Source organism: Battus philenor, unplaced genomic scaffold, assembly GCF_028537555.1.
Source record: "Battus philenor isolate CCGP_79_NKW_IND1 unplaced genomic scaffold, ilBatPhil1.0.hap1 SCAF_4, whole genome shotgun sequence".
Lineage (NCBI taxonomy): Eukaryota > Metazoa > Arthropoda > Insecta > Lepidoptera > Papilionidae > Battus > Battus philenor.
The window spans coordinates 8,433,732-8,454,115 of record NW_027181704.1 but is presented as its reverse complement, the minus strand read 5'-3'; the positions used below and the strand labels follow the sequence as shown (position 1 = coordinate 8,454,115).

The window sequence follows — 20,384 nt, the reverse complement described above, 5'->3', positions numbered from 1 at the left end:
GGGCCCAAGAACCACGGCGTCGAATCTTTATTATACCTCTCACAAAACGTCTTAAATCAACAGCCATAGAATCGATTAACTAAAAGTAATATTACTAAGAGCCTTTCTTAGCCCTGTTTATTTTTAAAACTATTTTATTCGTTATATATATACTATAATGTTCGCAATTCATCAGAGAATAATTAAATATTAATTAAATATCTATTCACAAATAACAAAATAGATGTTTACAAATTTCAATACAAGTGGAGTAACCTTTACTTTGATAAAAGTACTAAACAAGTTTTAAAAAACACTACGAGCAAGAACAAAGGGAAAATTAATAAATAAATAGTTTCATAAATTATATCGCATTATAACTGCAAGCGTTCAAGCGGTGGCACTGGACGCACACAGGCGCTTCTACATGTCCAGTATAAGGCTTGGGTAATTTCAGGTTGCTCGGGTCTCCGAGCTTAAGTTAATTTTATTTTATCTTAATCAAGTAAACAAATAGACGTGCAAAAAAAATCTACACAACATTTTCATAACATGATACCACAAAGTTTACAGCTTCTAAATAAAAAGAGTTGCAAGTTCCGTCGATAGAACAGTAGTAGGTTTTAGTATATATAACTATGTGTTATGTTCAATACAAATGATTACCCTTTACTTTTTGATACTCTGCAGCTTTTTTTTAAACTGATAAGCTCGCGGATTTCGGATTCTCGAGTCCCGAGTCCGATGAAGCTGTAAAAGCCAAAACGGCTTACAGCATCCAGCAACAATCGAATATAAGCATAGTACTCTGCAGCCTTAAATTACCAAATTAAAGACCAGGTAGTACATACTGTCTACATTAACCAACTTTCTAGTCTTGCGTCTACTTTAAGTTTTGTAAAAGTTGAAATCTACACCGGTTAGTAGGTTCACGGACCCTTTCGTTCTGTGAACACAGTTTCGATGAAGCTGTATAAGCCCTCCGGGCAAACAGTGAAAACATCAATAAAGGAAAACATATAACATATCAATATAGATAAAACACTCATTGTAATCTAATTGCAATTGTAGACCCGTAGAATAAATCTATTCGGCACATAAAGTTATCATAAAAGAAATCTTTAAGAATGTAAATAATAATAAATCTTCACAAAACAATTTCTTAGGGACTCAAATTTTAACAATATTAAGGATTATTTAAATCTAAATTTATTAAAACTACTTCACTATAAATAATAAGTTCATGTATACAGAAAGGTTTTGCAACAAGAACTTTGATTTATCATTGACATGTAAGTTAGAGAGAAGAATTCCATTTGTCACCGAAACAATGAAGTTATCACAAACGGTATTTCCCGAATACATAACTGTGCAAAGTTCTTAATTGGCCGTACTGATTACGCGGCTCAATATAACTGGATTATTTTTGTGGGGCACGTTTAAGATGTAATTCACACAGAGCCAATCGAAATGAAACTTAAAATCACGAACTTGATTACGTACACGCCATCTTGTCATCAATAGATCCGCCATTTTCCCAAAATTTGATTGACAAGAATCGATACTTGTATATGTATTTAAAGACCCTCATAATCGTATTAATTTTTCGTAATGGTCAAATCTTACTTTTTTCCATAAAGACTTCAATGATTTTTATACGATTTTTTGGACTTAGCTATCCGACTTAGACTAAGTTCTTGTTGGAAACCTGAAGAAGTGTCCATTACTTTTATACTATGTTTAATAGTAATAAATATTTTTGGTAGCAAAAGTTGATGATCTTAAAAAAATCACAAATTTATTCAACGATTCGCAGTCGTACCTTCAATTTGCTGGAAATTGGTTCCATTTTATCTTACAGAAATTTAAATACTTAGTAAGTACTAGCGTTATTACCCTTCATAGAAACACTCATTCGTCTAACAGGCGGCGGCGCGGGTCGAGTCGGGAGTGGGTGTCGCGATCTGGCAGGCCTGGGCGGCAACCGCGAGTCCGTGCTTGCCCGTCCGCGAAACTCCTCGGCGTCTTCGGAGAGTCCTGATGACGAATTTGAGTCACTACGAACAACGCCAACCTCGTCTTCTTCTTCTAGTTCCACTTCTGTCCAACGACGAGCTGAAAGTATAGAATAAGAAAATTAGAAAAAAAAATTATGTATCTAGGACCTGGGTATAAGATATACATAAGAACGGCTTGTTTTATAAATATGCACTGAGTTTAAGATTTTCGACTTTGTGCCAATTTTTAATGTCATGAAAATGTAAGTAAAATGATAAATACACGGAAAATAATATTAATAACTTACAAAAGAATGTACTTAAGGTTTAAACTGTGATGGATATATACATGAAATAAAACAACAAAGAGATAAAGCAGATAATGAAATATTAATATGAGCTATGAAACGTTAACCAAAGTCAAATTTTAAATAATTTATATAGGTGCTATTTTCGTAATGGTTATTACTGAAGAAATTTAAAATTGTAATGAGTTAATTAAAATTAATGAAAAGGTTTCTAAATTGCGACGACTGTTATTTTCCACGTTTTAATAAATTTTTCTATCTGGGTCGCGAATTGAAGTATTTAAAATACTGCTACTTGTTTGTGGAATTTAATTAAACCGCGCACGTGACTGAGGTAAATAAACTGGAAGATTAGTTTACAACAGAAATGTGCGGAGAGTTTTGTAGAGTAATTTGCTTCAAACAATCGAATACTATTAGATTTTTATTTTAAAGTTTCCTTGTTTTTCAATATCCTCTTAGGGTCGCATTCCTCACTACAGAGGATCGTGACACTTTTTACGTAAATTATGCCGGTCTTCAACAATGTGTATTGCTTCGGCTACAGTAATATTGTACATATTTACACTCAATCGGACAAACTATTGATTGCCATTTATCCATTTCTCCGGTGATGAAAAGTTTTTTAAACTGGTGTTAGTTTGGAAAAACTTTTCCAGGAAAATGTGACCTCAAAAAACCGCTTCATGCATGCGATGTAAAGGCGACTCACGAGTTCCATCAGTTCGTTGGTTCTAGAAGCAGTCCACGGAATACAACACCAAAAGCGTCAATACGTAATCTGTCCGCTTTTATGAAGGTCCTAATTTCAGCCCTGTATAAGAATATGTATTGAAACGCCAGCATGATGATTAGCTTTTTTAAGCATATCAATGCTAAAAAAGACTGGTGAAAAGGCATGTCGATGTTCCTATCAATCCGTATTCGATGCAATCGTTTGTAGCCATCCCGTTTCGTCTACGAATGTTTGGTTAGCAACCAGTATTGCTAATTGTGGAACCTATGTAAATAAAGCTACTAAATTACTATCGTAATATCTATATTTTTCAAGAAATTATGTATATTTTGTATTTGTAAGCAGCTCCTTTGACACAATAGGACTTCGCGCAGTTTTCCCATTTGGGTATTGGTTGTTGTTTTGCAGACTATGGGCTTACTTAAGCTAACTTAGCGAACATCAACTTAATGATGCTTTAATTAATAATGACGTAACGGATGATTAGATTCCCAACGGTGGCTTATACAGATAAACTCGGCTGGATTAATTTATTGTGAGACACTAGGACTCAAATAATTATTATTAAAACAAAATATATTTTCTAAAACAATTTATTTTATCACGGGAGTACAAAAAGACTTTAGATCAATGATTACTGTTAACACAGTAGTTGTGCCGCATCTGTGCAATTTCACGTGTATTGTCATAGTGTTTAACCTAAAATACCGTATCGAATATGAATAAAAATATAGGTATATTTCATGACACACATAAAAGTTTCCGAAAAAAAAAATGGTGAAAAAATTTTGGTTCTTTGCTTTTTCTGTTGTTGTTATTTAGTTGAACTCTAGTGTAATAAATACAGACATAGGAAACATTTTTTATGACTCAAGTTAGTAATTTAAGTACAAATGTATACTAGTTTAATAATAACAGTTTATAAAACTGCATATTTTAACCAAAAACTGTGTGTATGGTGTGGTATTTTGCACGTACATATTATTTTTGGTAATCATACAAATGATAACAATAAAAAATATAACTTACAGAAGGGTGAAGGGGGTGCCTCAGGTGCACAGTCAGAAGCTGCCCGAGATAGCGGACGACCCATTACCGACGACTGCACATGGGCATCGGGGCGGCCGCGAGACCATTTGCTTCCTACGCGCCAGAAGCGACGAGCATCACGAAATACTCCCCATACCTGTGAATTTATCATTGAAAATTGTTTAACTAGCTTGATTAATTTCATATTAGACTTAATACGATTTTCATCGACATTATCATTTCAGTCGATAGACATCCACTACAAGGCTTCTCCCAAAGATCGCCGCGATGATCGCTCTCGCGATGCCCGCGTCCAGCGACCCCCGAGACCTTAACAATGTCGTTGGTCCGCTTTGTGGGGGCGCACCCGCGCCGCTTTATTATCATACTATAAACTTTCACTGTGTTTACCGGGGATGTGAAATTTTAATTATGTGAATTGTTATTTGCCGCTTTAAACTATTAACTTTAGTTTCTAATTTTGTTATATCGAATACTTGGTTAACCATGCTCTAAAGTAGATTACTGTTATAAAGATAGAACTATAAAAGCTAAAAGAAGTCTATCGTAAACTTGTTGCGGACTGACAATCTATATTTTGTTTTAGTAATATCTGTATGCGGAATTGCTTTTCTGGTAAATTAGAAATGTCACCAGCAGACGTCAAAACAAATTGGTTCTACTGAATTAAATTAAATTGTGAGGCAACCGCCTATGTGTACGTATACATAACTCGCGATGACGCTTGTAATTTATTAGATATCTTTTTAATTAATGGATAGAAGTGTGTAAGGAGAAGCGTGTCCTCAGTTTTCCATAATCATTGCCAGCTTAATTTAATTAAACTTTAAGCATTTAGCTGTACTGTACGGCAAGATAAGAAACGTTGATAACAAGTGGTACAGATTATATAAAAATACATAGTGTACATTATTAACATTAAAAATAAATATTCGTATATTAGTAGTTTGCAATAAAACCTAATATGTAATGTAATATTGCTAATCTTACAAATACTTGATAAAATAAATTGAGCGCCAAAAACAGGAGAAATATTTATTTTAAAACATTTTTTTTTATCGTGTATTATCATTTGACATTTTACATTGTAAATAAAGCGAATCGGCCTAATAATAACCAATATTCAAGTCTGTTCGTTCGTTCGCATCGTTGAAGTGTCATTGTGCCACGCGCCCAGTAATTACACATGTCATTACGTCTTCAAATCGGTGCTTAAATACTGTTTTTGCCGAAAAATGACGACACCTAGTTAATATAAATTAGATAGTCGCAGCTGAAAGATCTTTTCGACGGCTGTTTCTGTCCAATCACTCCAAGGGGAGCCGAAAGAGTTCGGCGGCCTCCCTATAAGTTTGAGTATGTCTAAGGCCGTTACCTTAGAACCAGAACCTAGAATTTTGGGAGTGCTACCAAGCTTATTGTAAAAAATCTAGGTTCGACTTCAGCGCTCTACTTCCTGAAATCCGATAAAGCAGGCCGTGATGAAAAATTATACACTCGTACTTTTATAATCTAGTATTGTCTATTATATGTTAACATATTTATTATTTCTCTCGCTACGAATAATTCTATCGTATTTAACATAACATCTAAATTTCTATTACATTTACCGGCTGAATTATTATGCTGGCAGAAGCAAGATTAAGCGACAACTTCGTTGATTTTAATTTTATATACTAAGCGGTAGAAGTTTTATGTGCTAAATAATGTTTCTATTTCGATTTTATACTTTAACTGAACAAAAACACGAATATTCAGTTTACCTTGTGTAATAAAACAATTTTAGATTTTCCAAGTAAACACAAATTTTTTATATATCTATAATTTTTTAAATAATATCAAAATGCGAATAGAAAATAAAGGTAATTTATGTAATAAATCTGAATAAATCACAAGTTTATTGGTCATCCGATAAAATTTAAAAACGCTGCTTTTGCCCGTAGTTATTTTAATACTCGTAGAAACGAAATAAAATAATCGAAAGATTGATTTGCAACGCCCGGGAAAACATTCAAATCTAATAATATTCTTATTTATTCAAGAATTACTTCACAGTAACTGTCTCGCAAGTTCGTTCGCGAGAAACGTGCAAATTTAATAACATCCGTTTAATACATTACCATTGAATAATTTGGTTTTCATAAACACTATCTCGTTACTGATATTAAATTTTGAATAAAATATTTTTAAAAACAGCGTTTTAATGAAACCTGTGTTTTTCTAATGTAGCAGGCCCCTTTGTTAAATCTGGTTATTTTTAAAATCACAATGTTCTTATTGTTCCTTTTTACAACCGTCTGGTTTCGATCATGCTGTAATGAATGTGTAAATGTAAATGAATAAAAAAAAAATAAACCGAAACTTTCTATGCAAACGAAGGACATACATCTTACTTAATTATTGGCTGTGGACTACCAACAAATTAGAGTGTTCTCTCTATTTATTGTAATTATGGGAGGTCAAGGTTGATTGAGCGAAGTCGATGCATTACGCTAATTATTTGTTTTTTTTTTATTTAAGGAAAAAACAGTTTTTTGTTATTATTGTTAATCCAACGTCGAAGATTTTACGAATAAAGAGTTTAATGAAATTATGTTTTATTTTATTTTAACATCCTCTTTATGCAATGCGGTTGTGTAGAACGTTATAACCAGTCCCGACCCATTGTGCACATTGGATTGACTATCAGTTTTAGTACTTTTCTTCCTAACTTTCGCTTATTTCTTCGTCTTTAAAATCTAAGCGACTGCGCTCACACTTCTTATGCCAGCGGTGCACAGTTGCCTTAAGGGAAGTCAAGTCCATAAAAGCTAATAGAATGCAACGTTGTAATATATGAATGAAAAATAAATTGATAAAGTAGATGTATAATTAAGAAGTTGATCGTACTCCATCTACCCTCAATTCGTCGGATTATCCGAAAACTGCTGAGGAAAATGTGCTTACCCTTACCTTTAAAATTTACTTACTAAAATGTAGCAGAACTGTTTTCAAGACGACTTTGCTAAAAGGTTTAAAAAATACAAACCGTCGTTTTTTTATATTGTAACATAATTTTTTAATCATTAAAATTAATTAATGTTATGAAAGTTGTGATAACTATTTTATTATTTAATGTACGTACGGGTGATGATGATCGGATGAACTTCGCACCAATCTAATATCTACACAAAATATTTCAACTCGGGGTCTCTATTAAAATGCAGGGAACATTGTTGTAATTTATAATGCGTTTATTTTTATATGTGCTTTTTCATGTCATACATACATAAAGAATGGTCACATTTTGATTTGAATGCAATGATTTACGTAACCAGAACTTTTTTAACGTCACTTTAAATCTTGTTTATGTTTCTGGCGACGTTTTATTGCGCGGAATGTGGTAAGTCTGTGAGATAAAATTTAAGACTACTATTTTAAAGATTTTACCTGCGCAATAAATTATGTCGGTGTTTTTTACAAGAATACTAATTCCGTAGCGGTTTTATTTTGTACCCGATTTTTTTATTTATCTAATATTGAAAAAGGTTTTTATTATTAGACATGAATCATTCGTTAACTCTTTGCTAATGTTAATAATTAAGATCATTGTAATGATGTCAAGTTTTAATTTGGCCTTACCTATCTATTGGGTGGTACAATAGTGCTGAGATGAGTAGTCCTAACTCTGTACGAAGGTTCTCATTGCGTCCGTAGCACATGGCATGAATCTATTGTACCTATATATGACCCTCCGCTTTAGCAAAAAGTTTTCGCGGTGTAAACCTGGCTTACGTACGCCATTTTGGGTTAACAGTAGAGTTTTAAAGTATTACCTTATTTCAACGGACAGAATATGTTGTTGTTACACCTAGTGTATATACGGTACAGGGAAGTTTTATTTACATAACAAAAGGACAGATGTCAGCCTGGATAAGAATTATTAAATCGCAGAGTTTTTTTTTTAAAGTTTCAAGCATAGAACCACTGATGCGAATAAAATGAAAGGTCTCGCATGCACGATGGCGTTATATCATTAATTCAATGACTACCATATAGTGTGTACCTCAATTGCGTGGAATATAAATTTTTGACGTGTATGCTGTTACAGTACTGACAGTTACATTGTTTTCATATTCGTGACAATAACCATTAATTTTATCAATGCTAACCATAATGGCGTACGCGTCGTAGCGGTACTTTCATGACTAAAAATAAAATGTATGCGAGCAACGCTACGTAATTTCGCTGATTTTGATCAATCATTCGCTTATATTATTATACATCGAAGTCTATGAATTATTAGTTAACATTTGAAATATTCTTATAAAAAATCGTTACGTATATTTTAAAATTTGTTTATTTACATTTGTTTATTCTAAATTACCACCATTTCGATTTTTCCACTCTTCTAATAGAGTGTGGAAATTTTCCAAAACTCGCCGGCAAAGAGATCGCGAAATCGCCGAGAAGTCGCGTAAAATTTGGCCGAAACCGAACAACCGCGAGAATCTTGGAAAACTTTAAGGTCCAATGATACCTTTTGCTGATATTGCATCCTATACGGTTACCTTAGGAGAATGAAGTGGTCTTTAGTTTTTGGATTTTCGATACTCCAATGCTTTGCACATATTTAAATTATTAGGTTTAAGTTCTTATACGGATGTAATTTTTTTTTCAAAATGTGGCGTAATCATGTAAAAGATAGTTCTAATTCAGCAGAACCCCTGCGGATCGACAAATCTGTATCGCGTCGAACAGAAGGGAAAACTTGCTGCACGTTCTCTTCGTTAAGAGAATTCCGTGGATTTGCTTCACATTTTGTGTAGATACCGTCTTCGAACTTCTTCACCCATTTCTTTATTAAAGTAACACACGGGCACTGGCGTAAGTCGTGCAAATCGTATTTATCGCGAAATAAGCGACTCACAGCGAACTGTTTTAAATAAAATTGTTTCGCTCGATTAGTGTGTTGTTGAGGCAGCGTGAAGCGATCAATTGTGCCTAAATTTTCTAGTGTTAAAACCCCTCCCTGCGTTCTGCGCGGCTTGTATTGGCTTGACGTGCGAGATTTAAATGTTAAAGAATTCTTGACCCCACCCTCAATTTCTGACATACTCAACTAATGCATAAAGCTCCCAGTAGTAATAATTAATATGATTTATATCTCAAAATGATGCAGATTTTGTCACATCGGAGATCTTTGAGCGTATGCCACAAATGCAAGGGCGGTGCTCCAAAAGTGACTCAAAGGTATTTGGCAGAGTTTATAATTTAAACGGCGTTTGTATGCTAATCTTTTAACTTGATACGGAGGACTATCTCGTCTTCGACGTCTATGGATAAACGAGAATTGTTACTGTTCTCAGGCACTTCTGAAATATTGTAACCAGGCATTAAAAGGGGATATGGTTTTATGTATGACGCGCTCTAAATAGAGCAAAGCCAATCTTGGGAAAGAGTTTCCACTTTAATTCGAACATTTTGGAATCAAGTTTTTGATACAGCGTCTACTTGCAGTTGGATGGAAATGTTATCGAGTACCACTTTTAAGTAGTTTAACGAATTAGAACCAAAGAGAATTAGTACACAGGTACAACAAGCACAATCAAAAGAAATCCATTTTTGAATTTGTTTTTTTTTTTCATCATTAGATTTATAAGATTCTGATAGTACGCGTTCCCGCGTAGATTAGAGGTTTTATAACAACAGGTCTAATTTTATAATGCAAACCACATTACCATAATACGTATTTTTTGTTAATGTTTCCTTACTTGAAGATTTTGTTAACAAACCATTAACAGAAAATATTACCATCCTCAGAATTAAGGAAAGTTTGAATACAGTAGTAAAGATATAAATAGACGCATAACATTGACCGATTTATACGAGTTTAATCTAAAACGATGAACTCCCACCGCAGTTTTGAAGTGTAGAGTTATTTTTGCTAACCTGGTCGATGCTCTCTCTGACTGAGATCTCATGAAAACACACGCAGCCTATTTCCTTACTTCGCCTTTGACCTTCCTCCGTGCTGACCATGCGGTCGCCTGTCTGATCGGTTTTATTTCCCACCAGTACCACGGGAGTCTCCAACACGCTGTCCTGAAAATGTTGTCACTAATTACTACCTTTCTTAACAGTTTTTATTACTTAACTTGCTCTTAAAACGTAGTCTATATTCTATCGCAAATTCTAAGGCATCACTGGAAGTTCGCGATACTTGATATTAATTCGATCGCTTATAATTAACCTACTTATACTAAATATCTAACAATAGAATCGTAAATATTCTTTATAATGAGGAATAAACGCCAAATGTGTTGCCCAACACAAAGTACGCCTCAATCAATTCGGACATTTTTTTATAATTTCTATAAAACACAATGAAAGTTCTCATAGAGAGATATAATGCAAAAATTGCGAGAAAAATAGTAAAACAACGCTTCTCTTCTTCCATACAAACCACAGAGTAAATAACGTTGGCCAACCATAGCCATAAATAATAAATAAAAACTGTGTTACAGTGAACCAAATAGAAAACTTATGTTTATAAAGTAATCATTGTTTATTATTATTAAATACATTAATACATTTTTATTATTGATATTGGATTAAGAAAAGCCAAAGAGTTTTTTAAAACCCCGTTATTGGGGCCCTCTCGTTACATTTTTGGAAAATAAGTTTTTAAATTTTTTGGGGTTTTATTTATATACCCTTCCCTTTCTTTATATTGTCTTTTGCGCCCTTTTTATCCTTCAAATTTCTATCTTTCCGCACTTGCATATCTTTTTCCATGCATTGCTTCTCTTCCATCTAAATTCCCAGACCACAAAATTTTAAATTGAATATTACAAATTGTTTATGGTTTTTTTATATTTGTTTATGTACATTTTATTCCTAACTTTACAATTGGCACTAAACATCTTTCTTCATATAATTTTTACTACTTTTGCCTGTCTTGTCTTTACATACTTATTTATCACAGTCTGTGTATTTTTTATTTGTTTATGAGATTTATTTGTTCGTATTTATTGTGGTGTGCATCATTATTCTACCAGAAATGTAGGGTCCAGATTGTTGTTGCCCATTAGGAAGGCAACTTCTATTATTTTTCCATCCTTTAAATACGGTATAACCAGCGATATGGTGCACGTATATCTGTGCACCTTATCGCTGTTTAGAGGTGCTCTCCTTGAACTTGAACCTGTACATGTACTCACAGAATCATCTTTGCCCCGTGAACATATGGACCAGACACGTGTTCAGTTGAACTATCTGGAGTACGCGGTAGGGCGATAAGGCGTCCGGAAAGAAATTCCTCGTTAACGCAGCCGTCATATCTTCCATATTTCAAACGTATCCAGCCTAAGCTGTCGCATGACGATGGAAATGGTATATCTCTCATATTCTGGTCTCCTTTTACACTTTAGGACCGCTTTTTGGCCAACTGGTCCGTCCTCACGTTGCCCTCCATCCCGCCTGCGCTTTTATCCTATATACCTTTACACCCTTTCCTTTTGCTCTAGCTTCCATTATATTCTTTTATTTACGTTAAAGGATTGAGGGTGCCCGACCTTGCGACAGTCTTAAGGGAGGACCGTGAGTCGCTCAGAATTATTTATGTCTCTGCCGATTCCTAGGCTATGTACCTCGTCGCTTACGCTAATGCCAGCGGTTCTGCTTGGTATAAAATTCAAAAAGTGCCATACTTGAGCTTTTTTCAGTACAGCAGTGCGGAGTCTCGCAATACGCAGATAGCCCCACCCATCTTATTCTCTATGCAGCTGCCGTCGATATAAATAACCAGGTCGGCAGCCGCAGTGGCAAGTTCATCACCATACTCTAGCCAGGAAAACTCCACACCAACCAGACCAGACGAATGTGGTAGCCACAAAAGCGTACTGATGCCTCCAGTTCCCGATCTCTTATTACTTGCCAGGAATTGCCACGTTTTACCTCAAAAAAGGTGGCTGCTTGCTGGATCCGAAGGTCCAAGCCAATGACTTTAAACAGTATTAAATCAGTTGGGACAACTAGAATATTAAGCATTTTAAATTTCCTATTTTTTAGGAAACTTAGTAGAAAAATTAAGGGAATCGGTGGCTTGCCTTTTAGATTAAAGAAGCATATGAATAAAATATTTAAATAAAATAAAATGTTTTATGTTTAAATTTCTCTTAAAATCTAGCACGACTGCAAGACTTTATTGCCTGAGATTACAAACATTAATGGATGGACATAAAGCACTACCGCAGGCACAAACATTTCAAAGATATGACCCGTACGCTGTTAAAACCATTGTACTCGTCGACGTGGTAGCGGCGAACGTGAAGGTTTATTTTAAAAATAAGACCACGGAGTTTATTATTAAAGTATAACGTAAATTCTCTTCACAAATAGGATTTACCATAATTAATTTTCGACGATTGAAGAGCACTTCTATATTCTCTTGTTTTACTTAATTAAATGACCGCTATCAATGTATAATTAATTAGGCGGAAGATAAACAATTAAAAAGAAGCTTGGAGAGGTAGATTAATAATATTTACAAATATAAAAGAGTATTGAATATAAAGATATAACAGAACTTTTATTTTCACACAACTAAAACCAATTTAGAGTATCTACATGCGAGAATAGAATCAAATGGCATTCGTTAATAAAGTTAAATGTTTTTAAAAGTGAAAGCTTATCCGAGTTAACCCTTCGTACTACATTTGTAGTTATATAACTTCTTTTGAAACTAAAAATGGATTTAACGCTTTACTTTATGTTAATTGTAATAAACATTTTTTCCTTATCCCTGTGCTAACTTTTAAATTCATTCATCTTACAAAAAAAGGATTATCCTATTAAAGTATAATTATAACAAAGAGAAACTTAGAAAGGGAATTTAAAAAATCTTAAAGTATAAATTAGTCTGATTTTCCGTTTACTGTGGGCGCAGAAAAAGTAACACGACCGTGTAAAATTTTGTAACAAATCCTTTGGGATCTCGAATAGGAGGATCTAAAAGCGGAAATGTATTAGTCTTAAAATAATGAAAACTTATGCATTTTGCTTCAAAAGTATTCAGCGCCCCTTGTTCCTGCTTGATAAATGTCATTATTAGATTTAATTTTAACGTATCTAACGTATCTAACAAACAATATTCTTCGCAATTTATATAGGTAAATATTAATATTTCTTAAATGGTCAGCAACATTTTTAATCATTATGATTTATAATGTAATGATTTAAGTGAACAAACATTTTTAAAAACACATTTTTGACACGCAATTTGATGGGTGAAAATAATAGTATTTTGATATAAAATATGAAACGTTGTTATGATAAACATTTTTCTTCTTATATAAAAAGGCATCTATCTCCTATCTATATCCGACTCTAATTAAACTATTTTTTGTGGGAAAGTTATAAAAAATTGTACAGAACATTGCATAAAACACAGCTACAGATAAAATTTTAATCAAATCTCATTTAAGTTGCAGTACTACCCTAGATCATCAAAAGGACTGACGACCAAATGTGGATATTTTTAATTCTACTTTCTGTTTACTTTACTTCTAAGAATGTTTTATTGTTTCTTTGATAACATAACGCTTCACAAACGAAACTAAAGAGCTACTGAAATTGGAAACCTGTGAGAGAATCTACCGCGCAAGACAATACAAAAGGGTCGTTAATTAATATCCATCAAGGATTTTCACGGCCAATGGCTTAAGTTCAAAGAGAATTTTGTTTATTAAATACAGGGGTTGAATTCGCGTAAAAATCTACTTACAAAACAGAAATTTTATAACGTTTATCTTTTGACAATGATTAAGGGATTACATTATTAAATATAAATTATTTTAAAAGGAAGGCAGCTTTATATTGAATGTACAGATTAATTTATTTTAACGTGAATGGTAAGTTGGACGGTGATGTAAAACAAGATATATAAGTTTTGACAAGCCGGAGATTCGAAGTATGACAACCGAGGTACCTCCTCTTTACTAGTAAATTTACTATAAGTGTTTTCAGTCTAGTGCGTGACGATTGATACGGGCGATGCGAAAATGTAAATATTTATGTTTAAATTAAATTAGAACTTTATTCATACATACATGTAAAAATAAATAAAAAATTAAATAACTCTCAATTTCAAAGTAAAATAAACGCTATTACTCCTAGGAATATTTCAAGCATAAATACAATTTTAGAAACTCTGATCACTTTAGTAATTTTACTTTCACTTCATTATTTCATATAAATTAAAATCTATCTATATCTATCTAACAAAAACGTGTCTAATGTAAATTACGGTGTGTGTTAAAAATAAAAAATTGATATATCTATCTTAATTTCCGTTATGCATATACGGTTATGAGTTAAATACTTATTTTCAATTGATGCCTCTAGTTGATGCGCAGCAAAGATGAACGTTTAGTATTTTGGTTATATTTTTCAAAGAAAAAAAAACTTACCTTCGTAGACGAAAGTCTTCGGCGTCTCTTGTTATAATTAATGAGGAATTTAAGGCGATGGCATTCGTCGAAAGAACATTTGTCTGTGACCGAGTACATCAAGATGAATGCTTCGGCCCATCGAATGTTACTCTCCAAGTTAACATATTCGCTTTCCTGTAATGTATTAAAATTTTAAGAAAACTATGTAATGATACCGGCAGCTAATGTTTTAGGCCGTTTTCATTAAATTATTATAATAATCGTGTAAATATGGTAATATTCGCTAAACAGTGCTTACAAATTTTTTGCTTGTTCGAAGTAGGTTTTGATTTTTGACGAAAAATTTAATTAAGAATTGTACGACTGATTTGTAATAAGATTTAATTCTAGTCTCATATTCTTATCTAGCACCATCGTTGTCCTAATTTTTTGGAACAACTAGCTTTTGCTTCTGACGCGTAAGAAGAAATATTTGACATTTAACCTTGTTCTTTACAGTATCAACATTCTAACCTAAAAAAATGTTAAGCGAAAAAACTAATAAATTTAAAATCACTTTTGATGTTTTATTACGAGTCGAGTAGCGTATTAAGGGAAATGTAAATAATATTTAACCTAAGGGAACTTACGTGGGGATCTCCCGCAGAATCCAGAATTTCAAAGTATACCATCTCGTTGTCAATAACAGTTTGGAATGCATATATCTTTTCCAAATTTGGATCGTATTCTCCTATAAAACGTCTTGTAATGAATCTTACTACTAATGCTGAAACAATATCTTTTTATATGTAAGTAAATAATAATTTTGCAAATTACAGAAGCTAAAGAAATTCACAACATACACACTATTAATTTTTTTCAATCATGCACGCGATCAAGACTTAGGTTTTAAAGAATCAATTAGTAAGCATATTTATCCTTTCACCCTTTCACATAAGGAAGTGTACACAATAATAGTATTTTATTACTTATTATATTTATGTAAATATAATATGTATATATTTAAAAAAATGAAGTAGTAACCATTAGTATATTTTTATTGATTTTACTTTTTGTTTTTCATCTTTTATGATATAAATTTGTTTCATCTACCTTTATCAATTTATCTGTGCACTGCTTAACGATTAACTGGTAGAGATGCCTTTGGCATTAAGTTCGCCGTTATACATAAAATGTATGAAGTGTTTAAATAAATCGATGAATATGCAAAACAGCTTTTCATTCCCTTTATAATAAACAACGAGTCCAGTTTGATTCTACTAATGACTGCTGTATTTCTTTAATGGTCAGGTAACTAGGTTCGTTTTCAAAAGTAATGGCTAATAGATAAACTTTATGTGACATTTTAGCCGAATTAGTGACGCGTCACGTAACTTCAAGATACCGCCTCGACGCCTATTAGTATTGGATATTTACGATATTTATTTTTAAGTAAACAAAAAAACGTTAAATATTTTCCAGAGATACCTAAATACATAAAGTATTTACATTTTGATACTAAAATCTTTAAAATAAAAATTATATTTAGTAAAACTGTTACCGATGAGATGACTATTTTTAAAAAAAAAATATTTGCAGTAATTTCATTTCTACGCAAAACCGTTTCCAGAAATAAAATATGAAATTGTGTAGAAAGTCTTTTAAAAAATTAAGCTTCAGCGGTTGAACTAAAAAGAAGAGTATATAAAGAACGTTGGAAATTAAACTCGTTACGGAAATATCATAAACTGATTCATAGACACGTCATTTCGACGCACTGTAATACAGGGATTTCAAAAAATTTATGGGCGTATTTGACACGGTTTATACGATATCAGATACATTGAATAATTCACGTTCATTTCTCGATGTCTGATTTTTATGAATCGATATTAATACTTTAACCCCAATTTCACTGTAGTAAAAACTTTTTACACAAACTTATATTTTCTACCGTAAACGAGTTAGAGTTAGCTAAATTTTATCTAAGTTGAACAGTTTTTTTAGAACAAAGAATGTTGTTACAGTCATGGCGTACGCTTTGATTGGATATAAGTGTTTACATTAACCCCTTTATTTATATATATATATATATATATATTTAAATGCTATACATATTCATCCTTTTAAACTTTTGCCCCTACATATTTACTATGATATAACTGACGTATTTTGATGGGCTGACAGTCGACCAACATATATATACTTGATAATGACAAAATTTTGATTAAAGTTTGTTATAATATACATTACTAATGGGATGCTTGATAAATGTTATTTTATTGTTATTAAATATTATGATGTATCATAGATTTATGTAACAATTGCTAAATTTTTACTATTTAATTGTTCCCCATCAAATAATTTTAAAAAATGTGATCTTAATTTATGCTTACCTGATTTCCCAACTCCGGACTGTCCTAACACCATTACTTTAAAAGGCTTCTGTTTGGGATAAAGAACTAGTTTAGCTAAAGACGATTTCGGTGAAGTGGTGGAGTTCATCGTAACCAAAGTCGCCATTTGAAAACTGGTTAAATTCTAGTTAGATCTAAAAAATATAAAAACATAGTTTAAAGTCTCTATACATATATATTAATTAGACCGATGTTATTTTTACGTGCATCTATACCGTCGGTTCTAAATATGACGATGATCGTTGTGAGTTTTAATAATATAAATAAATAAGAAAGACCCTAAAGTGATACATTTGTAGTTCTTATTGTACATAAAACGGTATTTAATAAAAGGGTGAAACTTATTCTCGTTCAGGGATTAGCTATTGAGATGAAACAACTTATTTTTGGCGAAACTACAACACGGAATAGAAGCAGGGTTATAGTGGATGCAGACAGCTCTCAACCGATTTTTTGGAAATCGTTGTGGCAGGCCTGTAATGCTGAATAACTGCACGACGATCGACTTTTTAAAATAGAAATGAAGAACTTTAAAAGTGAGATTCTTTAATTTATAAGTTAATAAATGAAAATTTTTCTGTTCTTAATAATATATGGAAGGTTTGGCCGCGGCCCCTAATTCGAACAGTCCATATGCATGTTTATCGTGTTTCGGAAGTTTTCGGTCGAAAATTAGTAAATATTTTGAACTAATTAGACGTCATGTCAAATCTGAGAGTGCCAAATAAGAATGTTGTGATAAACATTAATCTCACTTTCTTAACCATAAGAGGAATCGCGTTGTTATGGCGGGATATAATATTTATTCACGGCAGTACTTATCCTGCGCTTACTTCTATATAAAAAAATATAGTCTGCTTATTTTGTTAAATGTGGCTGACGTCAGCTTGAAATTGATGTATTAAATCACTTATAAATCGATTTAAAAACAATATTATATTAATTACCAGTTGTCCCCTCACCACGTCGCGTGGCACGCACAGCCTTTTGAGGGAAAGTTTTTTTATATATAAGGAATATAGTTTGAAAATATACATTATTAATGAAAGCAGCCTCTACTCCCTTGCGGATAGAATTCGTAAAATCAATTAAATTTCCTTTGACCTCTTCTTGGCGTAAAGAACATTCTTACTAAATTTCAAGTCCAATCATTGCATAGGTGGAATTCTCATACAGTATATATAATAAGGGAACCGGAAAGTAATGTTGTTTCTGAGGACATATTTTATAAAAACCCGATAGATTTTTACCGCTCCGGCATAGAAAATTTGTATACAAATGGCAAAATGTTGTTGATAACGAAAGTGAATTTGTTTTTGATTAGAAATAAAAACTTGTTAAAAATGTAGACGTGTGAATTTTACTTAAGATAGATCATTTCATTGAGTTAAAACTACATGACTAACAAGCTTAAATAAACCAAACTTGTTATAAAATGTGCGCTTTAATATACGTGTAGATACAAAGTTTATAGATTGTAGTAAATAAGATTTAAAAAGCTGTCTGCACATTATTATCTATTGACGCACACAATTAATTGTGTAAATGTAAGCTTTGTGGAAGAAATGTTAAGAAAGTGAACAATCGATGCATTATATATCTGTTTGTGTTGTTATTTCATTAGTCTTTCTATAGCATAGTTAGTATTCCTATAATCGCCTGTTAGATAAGGTTTTCTGGTTTCCGCCATATGTCACTTTCTTCCCTAGTCGGTTTATCGTTAGTCAAATAACATTTTTATGCAATTAATAACTTTTTTTATTACAAATTAGAAGTATATGTAAAAGACTATACAACAGAACTCAATCCATGTGACTTTGTAAGCTCTTGTACCGTCGATAAACGATACTTACGATTACAACCTCTGTTAGTTTTTCAATAAAATACATGCGTTATATACTGTAGCAATGAGTATTATCTGCGTAATGAAGGGGTTCAGTCACTATTTTAGATCCTACTCGATTCACCACATAAACCCAGACCAATAGCGGTTAATAACAACAAATTATTAAAAAAAAATATATGTAAATAAATAGTGACCCTACTTTAAATATTCTTACAATCAATTTATCCTTTTGGAAAAATATTTTATTTTAATTTTTAATAAATTTTCTACTAAAGTAACCTCTACAACTAAAAAATAATGAAAAGGTTTGTCACCAAGACTATAATTCGGAATATTATAACTAAAATTTTAAATAAATATAAAAATGTTAAATCATATACATTCATTAGTATAAATGCAAACATCACAATTAAATAAATGAACACAGTATAATGAACAAAACTATTGTAACTAAAGTGCGTTCTCTAATTCAATGTAAATAATTTCTAAGTTAGGTTCATACAAAACAGTACATATTCACAGTACATTACATATATACATATCAACAGTACATTATCATAGTAGGAGAATAAAAAACCCTTATTAATTTTAACTTTAATTATCTGTTGGTCTTAATTTTAATAAACGCGACTGACGAATTTATCCTGTAAATGCTAAAGAATATATTACATAAAAAAATACTTTTCTTAACTGTTTTTTTGTTGAGTGAAAAATATATTTAGTTTTTGTTTATTGAAAAGCAATTTGATTATTGTTTACATTTTGATACTAAACTTTAAATTAAATTCAATTCCAATTTATAATTAATATAATTAATATTAATTACAAGTTTTAAAATAAAACTTGTCATTTATATTTTATTACCTGCGATTTAAATTTACTACAAAGTTTTTTTGTAATTTTATTATAATATTCTACGTTTTAAAATTTTAACATACTTTACTTAAGAAATTGTAAGAGAAAAATTTACTTACTAAACGAGATGTTATCTTCAAAATCCCATGGCATATAGAAAGGATTTCCTCAGAGTTAAATTTATCTATATACTTTCAAAATTTGTCAATTAAGAATTTTTTACTATTTGTAATACAACGCAGAGAAAATGTTGTTAATAAGAAACTTTTCATGAACCCCTAAGCACTACCGCGACGGCGCGCGGTCGCACCGCGAATGATGGGAGTGGGCGCTCGTTGCCGCTTCCGAGAGATTTCAGTAGCGATGACATTTTAAACGAATTAATATGATCCTGTTTTCCTACCTCTGAATTAAATTAATAGGCAATAACATACTTTGAGTCATTTAATAAGTATTTTAAAAAAATTTCATTTAATTAACATTTATTATGCTACGTCCTCATTTTATAAGGGCTAAAAGTAGCTTCAATTTTTTTTAATATATTTTAGCTAAATTATACATAAATTTGAAAATAAATAAAAAATACGATAATCTACATAAAGGAAATATGTTCGTCGAGGGAATTTTAAACCGAATCATACTTGTATAGTACATATACACCATCATGTATAATTCATTTTAGGTAATTACTGTTATGAATATAATAAATTTATATTATGCCTATTATACTCTAAAACTATATACATTTTTCAGCTAATCTAATGCGATATGTGTACTATACTTT

At 31.9% G+C, this 20,384-nt stretch overlaps 1 protein-coding gene across 1 annotated transcript; it reads right to left on the bottom strand.

Annotated features, from left to right (window-relative positions):
* Positions 1-1,156: 1,156 nt before the first annotated feature.
* LOC137928877 (ras-related and estrogen-regulated growth inhibitor) lies at positions 1,157-19,768 on the bottom strand. The gene is made up of 7 exons (XM_068771881.1): positions 19,720-19,768; positions 16,879-17,033; positions 15,133-15,269; positions 14,522-14,677; positions 10,002-10,154; positions 4,050-4,206; positions 1,157-2,094 (listed from the first exon to the last, which is right to left on the bottom strand). Exons 2-7 carry the CDS (start codon positions 17,003-17,005, stop codon positions 1,853-1,855), a joined length of 972 nt encoding a protein of 323 aa, XP_068627982.1. The 5' UTR covers positions 17,006-17,033; positions 19,720-19,768; the 3' UTR covers positions 1,157-1,852.
* Positions 19,769-20,384: the final 616 nt, after the last annotated feature.